General features: G+C 41.1%; 1 protein-coding gene and 1 long non-coding RNA gene across 9 annotated transcripts in view; one reads left to right on the forward strand and one right to left on the reverse strand.

The window, feature by feature from the left end:
* The window catches only part of LOC145977041 (uncharacterized), a 112,580-nt gene that overhangs the window by 51,268 nt on the left and 42,319 nt on the right, over positions 1–18,993 (reverse strand). The window contains exon 3 of one of the 4 annotated variants that reach the window (XR_014440393.1): positions 16,441–16,774. The exons of 2 other annotated variants lie outside the window; for them this stretch is intronic. This is a non-coding gene — a long non-coding RNA (uncharacterized LOC145977041). Of the gene's footprint in view, positions 1–16,440; positions 16,775–18,328; positions 18,798–18,993 lie in introns of those variants that run through there. One more of the 4 variants, XR_014440390.1, reaches the window with a different exon arrangement.
* Positions 1,194–18,993, forward strand: part of Grh (grainy head) — a 103,966-nt gene continuing 86,166 nt past the window's right edge. Inside the window, exons 1-3 of one of the 5 annotated variants that reach the window (XM_083108664.1) lie at positions 1,194–2,194; positions 4,699–5,030; positions 12,643–13,382. In XM_083108664.1, coding sequence (XP_082964790.1) covers positions 4,971–5,030; positions 12,643–13,382 — 800 coding nt within the window. In that variant the 5' untranslated portion in view covers positions 1,194–2,194; positions 4,699–4,970. Of the gene's footprint in view, positions 2,195–3,283; positions 3,506–4,698; positions 5,031–12,642; positions 13,383–18,993 lie in introns of those variants that run through there. The other 4 variants (XM_083108663.1, XM_083108660.1, XM_083108661.1 and 1 more) reach the window with 4 other exon arrangements.

The raw sequence follows: 18,993 nt of genomic DNA on the forward strand, positions 1-18,993 counted from the left end.
ATGATAATCCATATGTGTGCGTGTCCTCCTTCTCGTTCCTCTCGCGGTCCTCCCCGCGGATACCCTTCTCAAGGTAGCGAAGACTAGAACAGGACGGAGTCACGAGAGGATGAAATCCAGAGTAAGAAAAGGATACCGGCGATAACGTATGTCTGCGCGGCCGTCTTCGTTTCGCTTATATTCTTCGATCACGTGTATCCTTCTCAAGGTAGCAAGGCGGAGTAGGACGCGATTCGAAGGTGGAACCAAAAAGAGAAAGAGAATGGGAAAGAGAAAGAAAGAAAGATGGAATCAGAGACGGCGAAGAGGACGGAGAAACGCGATATAATGCACGCGTGCGTATAACGCGATCGCCTTCGTTCTTCTCGTGGCACTCTCGTCGAATATCTTTCTCGAGAAACGACTAGACCGAGCGAGAGAGATAAAGAAGCGGCGCGTCGAAGAGAGACAACTGCAGAGATACGATAATGTCGGGTGGCCACGATGCCGGCCGCTGCCTCGTCGATTACTTGATGCTCTGTTTGTATCCGTACGGCTCGCTGTGGAGACGATGGGTCTGTTCTGGTCCCGCTCGTCGACAAGATCCGTGAGACCGTCCTTGTTTCGCGTTGGCTACCTGCGTACCAGCCTTCCCCTTCCCTCCTGTCGTCTCCTACCACCGCCCGCGATATGTCTGTGCGTCTCTTTCGATCTCATCGTACCGTTCGAGAGCAAATGAGCGAGAGAACACCTGGAGAAAGAGAGAGAGAGAGAAAGAAAGAAAGAGAGAGACGACGGGTCGGAGAAGCCCAAGGGCCCTCACCACTCTCTCTGATACATCACAAATCGGGATATCTTTCTCTCCTTCTCGATTAAGAGTAGGAGGATACCAGGAGGGATATGGTGGACCATGATGTTAGATTATATTGCTATACTGCGAGAGAAAGAGAGATAAAAAGAACCGCCGAAGGAAGAGTCGAAAGGGAGGCGTTATAGGGTACGCAGGTAAAGGAGGAAGAACGAGACGAAAAGAGAAACCTAAGAGAAGCCTAAGAGAGCCGCTTAAAAGTGAAGGAAGCTGACTGTGTGAGGGACCGGAGAGAAAAAAAACGCGAAGGGGAACAAGTAGGAGGGAGAAGGAGAGAGAAAGAGAGGCAGGAGGAGGGAAATACTGTGCACAAGCGTGTGTGGAACACGAGTGGAACGGAGGGGGGAATCTGAGGCTTGGAGCCAAGAGCGGGATGCTGAGAGGCAGAGGAGGTAGGCGGCCATGTTGCCGTCTCCCGAGAGAAGAGAGAACGATTCGAGAGGCTGCTTCGTTTGTTGCTTGCAGCGGCGCGACTGAAACTTTCGGCGGTTTAAATTTTACTCCTGTATTTTACATCCTTTTCTCAGATACAAAGTGCACGTTTTCAAAACAGTACATTTCTTTCAGCGCGTTAAACTTGAAGATCCCGTTGAATGATCGATTGGTAAAATCTTCTAGTGATTGTATGCGACGGTAAATCATCGTTGTCATCGCCGTGAACAAGTGTGTGACTGAAGCCGGTGCGCGATATTGTACGATTCGGAATAAGATATTCGGAACCAGTTTAATAAGACCCAGGAACAAGTGAGTACAATCGAGTACAATCGAGTGGACGCATAAAACGAAACATAGTGATCAATAGCAATGTTCGAGACTCGTGAAATGTCTACGTCAACGATATGTAAATCGCGAGTGTGATATGAAGTGAATAGACGACGCGTTAGATAGAAGAATCCAAGATCTCACGGTGCCATAAGTTCTTCACCGGTGAGGAACGAGAGCGAAAACCAAGAAGTGAGGACGAAAGAAGCGCGGGCCTTCGAAGAAGGGTGCCCTCGAGAGGAGAGTGACTTCGATATTAGCGGATATTCGCCGAGAGATCATACGTTTCGGTTTACGACGAAGATGGTGACTATCATTCATTGAGATGTAATCCAGCACACAGGAGGGACGCTCAGTAGTTTGTAGTTGGTCCCCATCCCTCCCCTCCTCTATTACCCTATCGTTCCCCTCGCGACCTCTGTCACCTACTCTCCCTCTCTCACCTCCCCCCGCGCACATGCGCGCGCGATAATCCACCGCACCGGTAAAGCGACCATCGGACCAGCGGCTTCTTGCGAATGCACCGGCTGCTGTATCGCGCAACACTTCTTCCCCCCTCCTCTTCTTCTAATGCGATACCAACGAGTGAGTATTTATCTTTATATTCTTGTCTAATCCTCTCGGTATTATAACGCGCTCCTTCTTTTCTCGCATTTTCATCAATAGCCGGAGGCTACCTACGCGATGACGCACAGGTGATGCGCAGGTAACCTACCGGTGAACAAGTGAGACGCGGGACCATGACCGTTCAATGCATGATTTTCAGTTGGCAAGACGTCTTATATCTGCTTTTTTCGTTTTTTTTGCAATCGATGTTTTAACATGTAGTTGCTTTTTTTAGCATCGCGATACACACGTATACTATCGTTATATTAAAGAGATAGTAAAAATTCTTAGATTGTGTGGCATAATAGAGTAAATCTTTTCACGCGAGGAGATGTAAGACGATGGTATGTACATGCACGTACATATGTACGTATATTTTCACAGAATTGTTATAATACGATGCAATATTGAACTGTTTGTAAACAGAGATCGTTATTGGATTAGATATTTTTTATGATAATATAAATTCGCGTTTTGTATTAATTTTAAAATATAAACAATACGTATGATTACTTCTTCCGTCAAATTACATGCATGCTCAACGTCTCGTAAATATATACAATAGTTAAATTGAAAAATTAATATTTTTATGAGATATTAATTTTCCATTATATTGAATGCATATGGAATATCGGTGAACGTTTCAAAAACATTCTCAAATATTCCCGTAAATCTTCGATTCTATTTTTTTATTTCTCAGAAACACATACGTGTTGATGTTTCTACTTAATTAAAAATTATCCCGAATTTCGAAAATTCCATTAAATTTCCTTAAAACTCAGCAGCTAGCAACTTTGAAGTTTCTTTCTAAAACTAATCCCAAGCGCTTATCCGTCAAAATCGATAATAAAATTTCCAATGGAAAATAAAAGAAAAGTTGACAGACACGAAAAAGGCCGTCCCCGGAGACGAGAAGAATCCGTACTCGGATACACAGAATGTTTTCGCGCATAATTTTAAAATTCCATTTACGGATCGGCGCGTTCTCCAAGGGAATCAACTGAAACTCTCACTAAATCTCTAGAAATTCACTCTCGTTGCACTAACGGCAGTCTGCGCAGCTGTGTCTGAGGCTGCAACCGCGATGCACACCGCCGCGACAAACGGCAGTTTGTTGGATCTATCAGCGGCAGGTGCAACGCACGACCGAGGCGTTCAACGCCGACAAAGGCACATCGCCGTCGCGCGATCCGTCAATCGAGGAGACGCCTCGCTTCCTCTTTATACGAACTCGACGGAGTCCACCGTCTCCGGAGGCATCGTTCACTGACGCGAGGCGAGGGCGTACAGGTACTTGAAATACAAACGGACCCACGGAGGTGGGTCCAATCTGATGCAGGGTTCCCTTTGAGAATCAGGTTAGACCGGCCGAACCTGCTCCTCTGGCTTCTCGTCTCCGGTTCGCGGTTGTATACCGGCCTCGTGTGCGTACCTACTCCTTCTCCCCGGTCGCCCCAATCTCCTTCTTCCGCGTAGTAGGTAGGTACCTACCTATCTACTTCCCGCCGCCACCCTCTTCGGCATCTCTCTGTGTTCTCTCCCCTCTATCTCTCTCTCTTTCTTTCTAACAACCAGTCTTGTTACTTCCTCGCGAGCATCACCGCGTCTCCGTTATTGACGGCGCGGCCCGAGAAATGAAACGTGAAAGAGAGAGACGGACAAAAAGAGAGTGAGAACTGGCACCGTTCTGTGTGCTCACTCTCGATGGTCCGGCTTCCTCGTTACGTCTATTATTATACCTGTCTATCCGTCAGAACAGTGCCCGCGAGCTGAATTCCAGTTTTACGCGCGCGCCCTCCTCCACGCGCCCGCGCGTACTTCACCGTAGTAAAAGCAGATGGGCAGGCCGAAGAGAAGAGCGAACCGAGAGACTGGTTTTACTAATATCCACCTGGATGAGAGAGACCGCATAGATTGCGAAGACGTAGAATTCACGGTGTCCGACTGGTTGACCGACATCCGCGCGAATCCTCGCCCGGCGATAAACGCCGAACCTGCTCGCGCACACGCGCTCGGGTTCCGGTTTCCCGTGTTCGCGCAAGATTACGCGTGTCACGCGTGCGAAACTTCTCTTCCTCCCGCGAGCCACGTGCAGAGTGTCCGACGTGGATTCTCCGATTCCGGATCGGCACCTACCTGCTACGCGGAAAACGTAGGATTATTCCTACCTGCCCATTTCATCCCGAAGTGGTTACCAAACCGACAGCCGGTTCGTCTCGTTCCCACCGATGAGCTTGTTCTTAACGCGCGCGGGAGGAACAAGTCGCTTCTTCCGTCTTCACTCTCGATCACCTTGCCCTCCTCTTTACGCGTGTTACTACATTCGCATGCATTAAACTCGTTAAATGCGCGCGCGTATTTTATTATTCGAGATAAATAGTTGAACGAAAATTTACTTATTCGAATCATTAATAAAATGATATCGATATCTCTGTACATGATATGCCGTACTTTAAACTTTTTCTCTCGTTTGCTTCTTGCAGGTCTTTACCGCCCGCTTTTTTTCTTCGAGTATACACGTGCCATACAAGCCTCAGCAACCTGTGATACGATATCCGATGCCTAAAATTATACATTCGCGTAGACATAGACGCCTAATCGAAGACTAGAACAGACTGAAAGGTTTGCAATCATTAAATCTAGAAGCTGAAACAGAAACGACTGCAACTGTCGAAGGGAAAAATAAACGATCTGGTGTATTAAACGAATATTACGGTACGACGAAAAGAAGAGAACTGGAAGACAACGCCGGAGAATGTCAACGTGTACTGACGAGGGCGACACACCCCTGCATATGCAGGAGGCTCTATCTCCGGTCAGTTTCAAATATTGTCAAATAATAAGATTTAACGAAGCGTATTTGCATCGTGCATTTGTTATTGAATAGATTTGTCTGATGTAAGAACTATACTTGCATCTAATGTAGACTCAATATAAAAAACAAATTAGAAAATCAGACAATCTCATTTCTCTCTCTTTCTCATAATTATGTAATACATAATAATCAACAAAAATTTAATCAACAAAAGTCTAAAAATCTCCGATAATTTAATAAATACAATTTCAGGTATTATAACATTTATGTAAAATATTCATCATTAACTGATACTTTACTCAATGATGTAAAATATTAATTATTAACTGATATTTTATTCAATGCGCGGATCATTAAGATTAAAAAATATTCTAATTGGAAATTTTTCTAAAATTTAAAATTCAACTATATTATATTAGAGTATTATAATTCTATATGATCTTTTTGTAGTACTTCAACAATTTACATGATGTAATTATCTATATTTTATTATCAGACTGCATTTTCGTGAGTGTAATCCATTCTTCTATGCATTTTCTCTTTTTTTCTTCCCTCTTTCTGACCGTATTTTTTTTCTCTTCGTATCTCTTTTCGTTATGTCTCTCAATAATACCACCCGTTGCGAAGGTAAACCGAGACTTATGAACTGCAGAATTATTGTAGTCGACTCACTAGAAAGTTTTTCAAAGTTTTTCTTTTCAACTCTCAAACTACGTGATTTTAATTGACTAACCATAACTTATTTGCTAGCAAAAAAACCGATCATTGAAAGTACACAATTTTGGAAAAGCAAGTTGAATATTCTGAGAATGATACACACCACAAACCGTAAAGAATTAGAAAAGAATAAATTATACCAAGAAAAGAATAAATTGTATAGAGGATCCTACAAAACGTTTTTAAGAATACGGGCATAGCAAATTTGCACAAAGAAATTATCTATCTTTATATTTATTTTTCTCATAACTATCATATCAGAAAAATTATATAACATATCATAAAAAAAATTTTTTCATTAATTTATGATTTTTTATTCATTAATTTTTTCATTATTTTATTAATTTATAATTACGTTCTGATGTTTTTTCTGAGTAAATTCTTTTATGAATTTTAATTATAATTTAAAAATCAATTTAAAAAAATCAATTTTTTGACAACTTTAATCGCACGCGCGTTCATAATCATAAAATTATTGTTTTTGATGAAGGAATTTTTTACATAATTCTAATTACTTAATTTGATCAGATTTATTGAACAATCATTTTTATGACACCATTCGTCATAATTTTTACATTTATGAAAATTTAATTTGTAAAATCGTTACATAATTTCAGATTTTTTATTTTATTTTAAAGAATCGTTTTCCAATCGCGCGTCGTACAAAAGTGAAACGCTTTGGCCCGTTATGTTCGCCGCGTTACAGCATCCTACGATGAGAAACTCGATAATGGTGCGTAAGCCGTTCGGTAAAATTTTAATATATAGTTCGAACAATGACTAAAAACCGTGAGCTCATTGTAGTCTCAGTCTATTGACTCTACAGTGAATTTGATTCTACGTATGAATTAAATACTTTAAAGCCATAGAATTTTCAATTTTTTTTCGATTGTCTGTTTTATCTATCAATAAAAAGAAAATATATGCATTTTAGAATCAAATAGTTGATGCGACATGTAAGCTTAAAAAATTAATTAAGCAAGCTAGTCTCTTGTTTTTCCCCGGACAATAATGCGTAATCATAATTATATAGTTGGAAAAAATGATTACGCATTGATTTATTATGTGCACCCGATATTCTGACAAATGGAAGCGTAAGAAAATTTGAACAAGAAATTCTTTTACGAAATAAAACGAAACAAGCGTAAAGATCCAAGATGTCGATAAACGCATATGTAAAGACTAATAAAATATAATTTGCTATTCCTAATTATCGTCGGTGAATGAGCGCATATAAATCTTGAGAAAAGTCGAAAGTAAGGACGATACATTTCACACCTGCATCTAGCGCCTTTAATAAGTGGTTAAATCCGTACACTTACGATAAGCATCGCAAGCATGCAAGCATACCGGGTGCTCAAGTAGCCGTGTAAATATTATCGCGCTTCCGGATCGCAAGAGAATATTCTACCCATCGCACTTCGTCGAAACGCGGACGATCTAAGCTTTCTCGTCGTCGTGGACACGTATGTGCCGATGTCCCCCTATTAAACCTCGGCATTCTTTCGTTCGCATTAAACGAACGGTATGTTATCCATTCGTTCGTCTTGTATATCTATCTACATAACTACGGACAAAATTGGATAGGACGAAGGAAGAGATCCGCGGCGATGACTTTTCAGATTTCTCGTATAAACTGACGGTTAAACGAAGGGAACCTTCGACGATGATCGCGCCGTTCATTATGGAGATAAGAAATAAAGGCTCTTTAATAGAATTCCGAGCGACTGGTTATTTTGTATCTTCATTAACTTTTTCGTTAACCGATTCGTTATTGGGCGGCAACGGCAAAAAGAAAAAGAAAGAGAATCTCCCCGTAATTCGTGAGCGCGCGTCTTTTCTCGATTCGAATGACTCATACCGATCGCAAAAACGAGATTGAAAGCGTATGAAAAAAAAGTGTATCGAAAATAAACGCGCGCGCATCGACGAAATGAACGCCGAAATATTTTACTTGCGAGACAAGTCGCGGTAAAAAGGAGAGCGCTTGATGACTAACGATGATAAGCGATAATCAGCGACGACGTTAATTAAATAAACGATGGTATGCGTACCAGTAACTTACGAAATATTTAATATTTAGTTATGTAAAACATTCGAAAATGAGGTTACGTAGAGCAATATTATTCGTGCTGCATCATCATACGATTAATGATTACGATTAAAATACCATATCCAGCATTCAATGAACAATAATGCAAGAAAGATTTCATCGTAATTGCGATCGTTGTCATTTTTGTCACAATCAACACATTTAAGACTAATGCTGTTACAACTGAAAACTTTAACAGTAAAATAATCAAAAAAGAGTCGTTTCATAAAGAGCTCTTGCTAGATGTATGATAATGTAAAAATAACACTCTCTCTATACACGTACTCTACATTGCAATTCAAAAAAATTCGAGATTCATGTTTATTTTTATTTTTAAAGAAAGTAGTTAAATTTATTAAATTTTATCATTTTTAACACTATGTTGATATAAACAAAATATATTATAAATATTATATATGGTAAAAGGATACATGAGCAGAATATTATTTTTTAAAAAATACATTTATTTTTTATTTTATGATACAAAATGATTAAAACTTTATCAATAACATATATGATTTCTTCCGCAAATATTCTGTAAACTAAAAACTTAAACTACTGTATTTTCTTCGAAAGCAATTAAACAGCTTTTTTCGAAACACGTTATTTCTAGAGAGCCAAAGCTAATATTCTCTTCACTAGAGCAGCCAGAGGTGATAAAACGAGCAATAATGTTTACGATTACAAAAAAAGTAAATCGCAAAAATGCTCCGACCATTGCGGGATGAATGAGAATCGTATCCCGAGACACGTACGGAGCCAGGAACGTATCACGAAAGAAAAGTACCTAACGATTCCACGTATCTACGTTGCAGCTGCGCGCAATGCAATCGGCAATAACTGCACGTTGCAAACGTCCGCGGATGTTTGCGCGTGATTCGCGGTTTACGGCAGCGAACGGGTAAGAAACGAGGGAGACCGTCGTTCGAGTAACCATCGAGTTTTAGCTGCGGACGGACGGGCCATTCGACCGGCAGACATGTCTGGACTACCGTCCGTCGCGGGCTTTCACGAACGCAGTCCGACCGGCCAATTAACTGTTATTATGAAGCATTTCTTGCGTGTAAACAGAGCGAGCAGCATCCTGAACCAAGCACCGCGAGCCGTAAGATTCGCGGTAATCATTTCGCGAGCTCGCGAAATCGCGAACGTTCGTCCTATGACAAGTTTTTCCGCGATTAGAAGATGGTTGTCTATTATTTGGATGATGGATGACATATCATTCACATTTCGGCGAAAGCTCTTGCTATCTTAAAAGAGAAATCCTATGAGAACAATGATGCAACTATGAGAAATGTCACGCAAATAAATTTTATTTATAGCAGGTTCAATAAATTCAATAAATGAGGGATTAATTTTCTCAAGTTTCAAGGTAATAAATAAACCGTTTTTTACATGACAGGTTGCTTTAATCTGTATGTTACAAGAAACTAAAGACGAAACCAATGATAGTCTCTTCTAATAATAGAATAAACGCCAAGATAAATGCGGCGCTAATAGAGCTAAACGGAATAATAGCAAAATTATAAAAATATATATTTCTACATTCAATGTCCACCTATATGTATATATTTTTGCCTGCTGTTGTCGGTCTTTTCCGTACGCGAAATGCAATAAAAACTAATAAATTCGCGCGCGATTGCAGTGGATCACCGTAGAACGATCGATATGTCGGCGACTTTGTATCGGCACGATAAATTTCAACGCGACTGACATGGGATTAGATTCCGGATGAAGTCGGTACACGACCGAGTATTCGCATCGCGGAGTACTTAACGTCGTGTAACGACCGCGGGAGGTTTGTGTCGCGGTCGCGACTCGAGTTGATTAATATCCTTAGCCGGTGTATCTGAGACCCCTGACACCGCCGATCGAGCATATCGCAACGAATGGCGGCGCGATGTCAAAAATAGCTCTTCCCGGTAGCTCCTCGGACGATTATCATTTAGAAAATAAATTTGCGGAGATCTTTAAGTACATCGGGGAATTACGGTGAAATGCGTCGAAAGAGTCTAAATTCGCAAAACCGCAACGCTCGCGGTGGCATGACTATTTTTATTGTCCGCGCGACATTACCGTTATGCCAGGACCGTTTTGTCCATTAGACACTCGAGATACAATGCTTGGTGTCTATGAACGTCGCGTTTAAGGCCTGTAAAAAATTTATTGCCACTAAAATATAATGATGAAATTTACTTATAATGCGTGCGTCTATTTCTGCACGATTCTAAGTTACATCGGAATCTCGAGAGTACTCGTACAAAGCAATATATACATTAAATATCGCATGATAAAAAGAAAATTTCAGATTATTAATGTGATTAAAATAAATTACGAAAAACTATACCTATAGTTTATTCATTAGTTACTTACGTTTAAAATAATTCGCACGTATCGATTTTGTGCTGAATCAAGATATATGTCTATTATATAATACACGTAATCATATGTAATTAGAATTAACGTTAACATGACATGTTTAATTTAAAATTATGTATACACAAGTAAAAAAGGGATAACAAGCGCGCAATAAAAAGTCTTCAAAATATAATAGCGATTCTACACTCAAAAAAATTGTTCGGCAAAAGGCGTGAAATTACGACGTTGTTAATAATAAGTTTGTCAGGTCTGAACATCAGAAAGCTATAATCGCGAGATAAACATTGTTACCTTGACTCGTGGAGACACGTGTGGTCTATTCAAAGGCTCGCGTTCATCCATTAATGATTTTATTCATAGTTACCGATCGTATTTCATCGCGCTAATCCTCGCGGTTTAATCGTAGGGTCGCGATTATTCATCGGCGTCTGGATTTACGACGGTCAACGCGAGGAAATATAGGAACCGGTGACACTTGGGATTAAGTCTCGCGTATACCGCAAGGAAATGAGTAAAGGGAGGAAAAGATATTTTTCGAAGAAAAAGAAGAGAGAGAGAAAAGAATTTTGCGCTTAGGCTAACGGCGCGCGTAATTCACGCGTATCTTTGCGCGCGCGAAAGATGTCTAGACATTAAGAGGGTGATTCATAATATTGTTAATTATGTTAATTGACGGAACCTATCGCTGCGGCTGTAGACTGCTGCAATATGCACGAGCCTTAATAGCGCTGCCACGTCGCTCGCTGTCACGTTACGAATGATGCCGCGGTGACTGTGTGGCATCGGGCAGCTCTCGAGGTCTCGGAGGTTTTCTTAGGAAAAAAAGAGAGAGAGAGAAAGAGAGAAATACTCTTCGAGCGCCGTAACTTATGTTACTGGCTAGAAAGCATGATAATCTGGCGACACGTGGGAAATTCCAAACGACGTCGTTATTGTACCGTACGGGTCCTTATTCATACGGGTCGAAGGGGTTTTCGCGCAGGCTAACTTCGGGAATTAGGTGCATCAGTAAAGTGACTGTCGTCAGAAAAAGAATTGACCATTAACTATATACTACTTATTTAGAATATCTGTTTTATGAGCAGTATAATCTCTCAGTGGAAGTAGAAATTTTAGCGAAATCCCAATGAGGCTTCTCTTTATTATTCAACCACTAAACTTTTTTAGCGAAGATTCTGAAATTCATGAATAACTTTTGCAATTTTATTCGCTGTTGATCGCGTATGAGAGAATAACTTTCGACAAAATTTGAGTTTTATCTGATATTCATGAAATTTAAAAACATGTGGTGAGAATAATTTTATTCAAGAGGAAAAGAAAATTATCCAAGAACATTATTTAACTTCTCATTCATCGGTGCATTTAATCTACTCGCGGTTGCGTGTCACGCGACTATCATTCGATGAATAGTTCAATAAAACGCGCGCGTCGATTTTCGGGGAACAATATATCGCGGCAATGTTTGACGTGTTGGACATCAATTAGATAACGACGTACGAGTATGGCTCGTCAGCTTCTCGGAAATGAAAGCTATAAAGCGCATTATGTTGACTCTTCCTGAATCTTGCGGCGAAGAAAGCGCAGTGTGGCTCACCTCGTGGAGAGTCCCAAGCGAGTGAAACGTACCTAGATCGTGCTTATAATCATTTCATCTTTGAATATACTGCAAGAATTTCTCGGCGCGCGTGTTACAAGCAACGGGCGATTAATTATGACGAGGGGATGGCTGACGGTACGAAACAGAGATCTCGTACTGTGTGCGCGCCGCGTCAAGATATTAATATAATTTCTATGGCGATATTATTAGCATTCGAAAATGTTATAGGTTGTTGCAATACACATTCACGCATGTACACATGGAAACGGCTTTATCCGGGACGAGAGAGCACTCGGGCATATAAATCCTTATGTCATAAACTGCACTGTTAATGCGATTAATAAATTAGCACCGACTGTGTGTAGTGTGTTTAAGCTCCGTTATCATTGTAAATGATTTAATCCTACTTATATGCACAATCGGCGGCCAACAACGAATGCAAACAATTTTTAGAAAAAAAAGAAAAAAATCAAACTCCCTCGCAAAGCGAGAAAGAGGAAAGGGGAATGATCGGTATTGCATAAAGATCAAGGCTTATCATTATCATTATTACTCGATGTAATGCGACTACTATACTTTTATGCGGTTACAGAGTGCGATTTCACAATCGCATTGTGTTACATTATTTTTTCTTTCATATTAATTCAATATAATAAAAAAATATCGTTGATAAATATATCTAATATGACAGCGAAATCAAGCTAGAAAAGATCATTTACATTAATCAACATTCATGATCAATTCATTAAATTCTCCGTCCGATAATAATAATTTTAGAACCGTGCAATGTACTCTGTGACAATGACCCTAACTACCTAATATTACAGGTGCAGGAGGCGCCAGTCTCGCCGGCGTCCTCCTCTCTGAGCAACCCAAATCAAAACGAGAGCGAGCAGCAGGTCTTGCTGACGACCATGCAGCCAGTGAATGTGCTCGATCTACACGAACCATCGGCTGTGCACACTCTCCATCCCAAGTATCACCATCACCATCATGGTCACTACCACCATCACCACCACCATCATCATCAGCAGCAACAGCAGCAGCAGCACATTCAGGGTAACGATTCGGACGACGTGCAGCAGCGGAACGCGGCGACGGACGACTCGGATGGCCGGGTGACTCCCGTCACCGAGACAGCCGCCGGTCTGATCTACAACGACGGCCAAAAGACGGTCATGTACACCCACGACAAAGAAATCATTTACGAGAACGAGCACGAGGTGCAGGTGGTCAAGTATCCGCCGCCGCGACCATCGCCTCCGTCGCCGTCTCCGCCGTCGGCCTGCGTCACCCCGAGATCCGCCGTCTCGGCCACAGCCGCTGCCGCGACAGCTCTGCAATTGCACTATCCGCAGCTGCAACTGCAACACGAGGACAGTCTACCGCCGACGGTACGGCACACCGTGAGCACATCCGTATCGAATGGCGCGACCCCCACGACGACGGTGCTCGTGCTTTCGGAGCTCGTCGCCGCCGATCCGGCCGTCGCCGGTGCGGCTGCGGCCGCGCAACAACTGACACTCACTGCCGCCGCCGCCGCTGCCACAGCTTCACTTCGTGTCGGGTGAGTTTCTTTAATTTTTCCTCCTTTCCACTTGCCAATTTGCAATCTCTATCATGCACAAATAATTCCTTTCTTGTAAATTCAAGCAATCATATCTTTATTCGATATGGCTGCTTTTATGAAAATCGAAAAGTATATTTCTAGAGAGATTCTGTGAAATCACTAGACATTTATTCGTACGATGCTAACACCTATCTCAAGCTATTAATTGAATTAAGGAATAATTCAAAATTGAAATGTTCTTGCCTAATGAAAAGTAGAATCGCATGTATGTGACAATATTTAATGCGAAAAAAATCATTTTCGTCTTATATCGCGTATGTATCTTTATTAGTGTTCAAAAATTTAATAATTGCAACGCCATCGCTCGTATGTATTAGATGTTTATATCGTAAATTTTACGTAGGCATATTTCAAATAATTAAGACCATCCTGACTGTATAACAGTCATCTGATGGTATATTCGAGAGACGCGCGACAGGTTGTAATTCATCCTCTCCCCGATTATTGACTCACAATGCGTCTTGCGGTTTGTCTATCTGCACAACGGATGCGACCGCAACGCGGACACGAAAAGCAGTCGATGGCAACATAGACGTTAGTGTTTTTCATTAACACGTATCTCCATATGTGCATGAAGTATGTCAAAGATATTGCTACATACAATGGCTCGCCGTGTGCATTTGTGGACGAGACTAAAAATGAGTAACTGTATGTTGCAGCCCCTATGTTTAATATCGTGTCGCTAGATGCGTTGTAAATATAGGCAAAAATAATTAATTAAATTATGTTCGCGTTGATATCAAAAGACACTTGAAGACATGATCGCAAACCGGACATAAACACTACTTTCCTTGTCAAGATTGCCCATTCAAAGTGATAATATATTAAAATGAGAGGACTTCTCTTCGAAAAGAGACGCGGCAAAGGTCAGAAGGAAAAAATGGGAGGGAGGGATAAGCTAAATGTCAGCTGCGAAGCTTGTTAAAGTCCTCCTCAAACGAATTTAGAGATTCAGTGGTTCGTTAGCGCGCGTATTTATGACACTGCGATCGAAACGAAAATAATAATTCCGAACTTTTACGAGTGACGTAAATTATTTTTACGTAATTCTTTATTCTAAAGAAACTAAACATTCGTCGCAGATTGGATACTTACAGATATTCGTTCAATTTAAAATCGAAAATAACTATGTGATCAAATTAAATCAATCGAGATTGGATAAACATCTATTCGATGTTGGGCAACGATCGCACTGATCGAGTTTCTCCCAGAAGCATTAATTAATTATAAACGATTTAGCAAGATAGTGATGTCCACGTATCGAAGATCACGAAATATCGGTCAATTCTCGATAATACGACGGATAATATCTCTTTTTGTTGAAATCTCGTTCTCCTCATTAGGCAATGATCTCGGTTATTTACGCGGACGGTAGCGTCGATGCTGCAAAAAAGAATCTAGGGAACGATAGTATATACGTATATAGCGCCAGAGGAGCGGAGTATTATCTGGCGCGTGTATCAGTGCTGACAATTAACAATTATTGCGCGCACTTGGCCGCGAACGGTGCGGGATAAGTCACGTTGCTATGTAGAATTTATTATTATGACGCGGGAGAGGCTCTATGCGATATATCTCATGCGCGCTTATGTGCGATACGCGCGAACGCGCGAATTACCGCGCGTTCCGTTCGCCGACAATCCGCCGCATGCGTGGAATATCGCGAGCCAATAACCATTAACTGCGCACACCGCGGCGCGCGCCACTTTGCGCGCGATTTTGCAATAAATAAAAATCAGCCGCAATTAATCGACGCGAGATATGCACGCGCGGAGACCTTGGACGTGTGGCAAAAAAAAGAGAGACAGAGGGAGGGAGAGAGGGAAGAAAATCGCACCACTTCTCGCGAACGCTTATTTTTCGCGCTCACCTCGTTATTACGAAGCGTGTTATCATGTACGCTCTCCTGCCGAATTCCGCTCGAATGAGATTCTTTCTCGCGCGGCCACTCCTGTTTTTTCTTCGCCTTTCCATTTTTCGTCAAAACACGGTTGGTACACAGATTGAAAAAGAATCAGCCGACTCATTCTCGAGAAGCGGCGACTGCTAAGAGGTGTCTCTTCTTAGCGATCTTCGAAAATTCAAGTTCCCTTTCACTTCGCACCTTCAAACGCGTCACTGTGCGTTTCGACGACGATCGAGACGTAGTAAAGAGAGAAAGAAAAGAGAGACCTTGAAGAGATCTCACCGCATGATTCACACACTCGCGTTTTCGACGTCGAATATGATTTTCTTTCATTATTATCAATGAAGATGCAAAATGATTTAATGTGAGACGTGATATTTTACGAAGAATTTTTCTGTTAATTTTATTTTATTGCTTTTTGAAACGTCAAAATATATCTTCCATGCTATATCTTTCAGCTCATTCAATTATTCTCAAGAATGTAAAAATATCTCATTTGTCTCAAACACAAACGTAATAAATAATTAATAAACAATTTCCAGTGCAACAAGGAAAATATTCCGAGTAGAATTCTTTTGTTCGTCGCAATCGAATCGAGGAAGGGAGGAAAGAAAAGAACCTTTAGAGGTTCCTCTCCTCCTCTATTCTCTTTTGTCTAGTCCTCCATGATCAGAACGCAGCGCGCTCGCAAAAAAGAGCCCCTTCGTGTTCTCTCATTCTCTTTCCGTGGGTCGTCCATAGCCGTAGGAATGAAGAGAGAGAAAAGGAATACCAAGAGCACTCTCTTTCCATTCATCCATGGTCTCAAGAAGGAAGCAAGAAAATGAGTTTCTCGCGAATTCCACTCTCCTTTTATGTATTTAATTTGAACAAGATTGTAGTTCTTCACTGTCTCTCTCTCTCTCTCTCTCTCTCTACTTTTTCATGAAATATAATTTATAAATATGTAAAGTAAAACAGATATATGATTTTTATTTTAGCTTTAGATTATATTATAAAGGAATATATGTATAAATACAAAATAAAAAAAATATTGATTTTCAAAATAAAAAACTATATTTAAAAAGGAGAAACAATTATGTCGTCATGAATGAGCATGTAAATCAATAATTGCAATCTATATATTCGTTTTATAATTGTCAATACACGAAATAAAAAAAATATATCTACTTATCCTCGACACTGGTTCGTCCTCTTAATTCAAGTTTCTTCCCTGAGATTATTCATCGGGGCATACGAATTGATCCATCTTAAATTGTAAATCTGTCTTGAATTTCGCCGTCGGGTGAGCAATCGCAAACGAGTTAAGCCGTGGAATAAATAGCTTAAAAGTAGCATGAGGAAAACAGATCTCACTTTCGACGACAAGTTCCAAATCGGTCGAGTGAATTTGATCCCGAACCACGCGCTCATCTCTTTGGTACTTGATACATTTGAAAAATTGCGTATTATAAAAATATTTATACATTTATAAATATAAATTGTTGCGTCATAAAAATATAAACAATAAAAAATATTTTTAATAAAAAAATTAACCGTAAAAAAATATTTTTATTGTTCTAGATTGACGTAGAATTATATTTGAAATTGCAATTATATTTGAATTTATTTATTTGTGTGTGTAAAAAGAAAAAGAAATGCTGTAATGAGAAAGAAGAAAAATTGTATGCCCGCGCGCATGCTTTTCGTATATAATTTATAATTTATTTCTCACTTTCTTTGGCCTAATCCCCAATATGATCGAATATACTTCTTAATATGCTTGTACACATTGCGTCATTTTTTTCACTTAGCCAAACGCTCCGAGATATGCTCGCCCAAGAATTAATCGTACGACGGCTTCTCTGCCATTTTATAAATAACGCACGACACGCAGGTCCATCGCGCCGATCGATCACCGTCTCCTTCTTCCGATCACCGCGTTAGCCGCGATGTTATCAGCGACCCACACACATCGTGTTTGCGTATATTAAAAACGTTGGAGGAACATCGCGCGATACGAAATATCTATAAGCGTTGTACTTTTCGCGATTCAGTAATTTGCGCGGAAAATTTACGATGTCCACTCCCACGCGTTGCGGAAAGCGCGCCGATAGTCGTGTCTCGAGGCATTCCGACTCTCGCGATCGGCGTCGACGGGGGGTTTTTCGCCCCGCGAAATTATAATGTTCGCGCAACGACGGCTTCACACGTCGCTGATCACCGTGTTTTCCTCGTCAATGGGACGCGCTCGCGCAAATATAATCCTTGTCCCACGTGCGCGAGTACGCCGCCGCGCCGCGGTAACCACAATAGCCGCACAATCGCCTAATGGCGAGGACCGAGCACCGCTCGAGGGCCGCGGCGGCGTAATCTATGTTAATACGCCGGCGGAGGTGGTTGGAGGTATAATAATAGTGTTTTCGAGGATGTGACGTCATACATACCGCCGCACACGCATACGCGCCGCGCTTTTCGTGGATTATTTATTTGACAGATCTCCCTACGGGGCGTTTCTACGTTTATAACCCCGATGTTCTCTCTCTCTTTCTCTCTTTCCCTCTTTATCTCTTTTCTCCGGGTTTGTATCCCACCAAATACAGTGCGTCCGACCGTCGTATAGCGGTGTAAGTTACCGGTGGCCTATTAACGCCGGCGTGGAAGCACGATATATCCATGTATACCTGCGGGCGAGTGGTGAGATCGGTTTCGAGAACGCCCGCGTGCCACGGCTACGGAATTTTTCAGCTCCGCTTTCCTCACGCTTCTCAAGAAGCGCGAGCTCACTCTCGCTGACGGCACCGCGAACGCGAAGACGCTGCATTATGTAAATCGCATTAAGCGCGGAACGTCTACATCAAATGATTATCAATTAACGTTGATATGATTCTCTATGCATAATGTTGGAAAATTATACGGTTACTGCACACGCAGGAAGAAAAGAAACCGCATAACGTAACATTAATGAATGTAATAAAGTTGTTTGTTATATTTTAATTGACGCATAAATGCCATTTATAATATGTTATAATAAAGTAACGATATTACACGCGTGCGAAGTGTAAAATATGAAATATCGCTCTCGAATATATCGCTTACGTATTATCGACAACGATTAAAGATCAACCGATGTAAACGGGCATGTAAATGTATCTCGTATGCTAAACACGCTCGCGAATTATATCTCTTAAGTGTACACTCGAAATGGAATCGCATCCCTCTCCTCCTTCATCGCGAAAGCGCCGCTGTATCCTGCGAATTTTTGGATTACCGGAGGCTAATGTTTTGTATGCGCGCCAAATTGCCGTAATGACGGTGCACCGACGTAAAAACCGTTTCGTTCGTGGAAACATAAGCCATGTCGTCCCTCGTCCCTTCCGTCTATCCCTCCGTATATCTCTCGTTCATTTCTTGTACATCCCGTATCCCGTTCCACGAAGCGACTTTATAGTGGCTTCCACGTTGTTCTATATAGATATGTCGAAAAGGAAAATTTTTTACTTATATATTTAATAAATTGAGATCGATCTTATTTTGTGCCGTCGTTGCATATCATTATGTCTGACGATTATATCATAAGCGATCGGTCATAGAATATTTCTGTGATTTTCCAAATTTTTTATTTAAAATTATTATCATAAAAAATTATCGCGTTATGATATC

The sequence above is a fragment of the Camponotus vicinus genome, unplaced genomic scaffold, assembly GCF_025532165.1.
Source record: "Camponotus vicinus isolate PSW18456_S1 unplaced genomic scaffold, iyCamVici1.0 SCAF_9, whole genome shotgun sequence".
NCBI lineage: Eukaryota > Metazoa > Arthropoda > Insecta > Hymenoptera > Formicidae > Camponotus > Camponotus vicinus.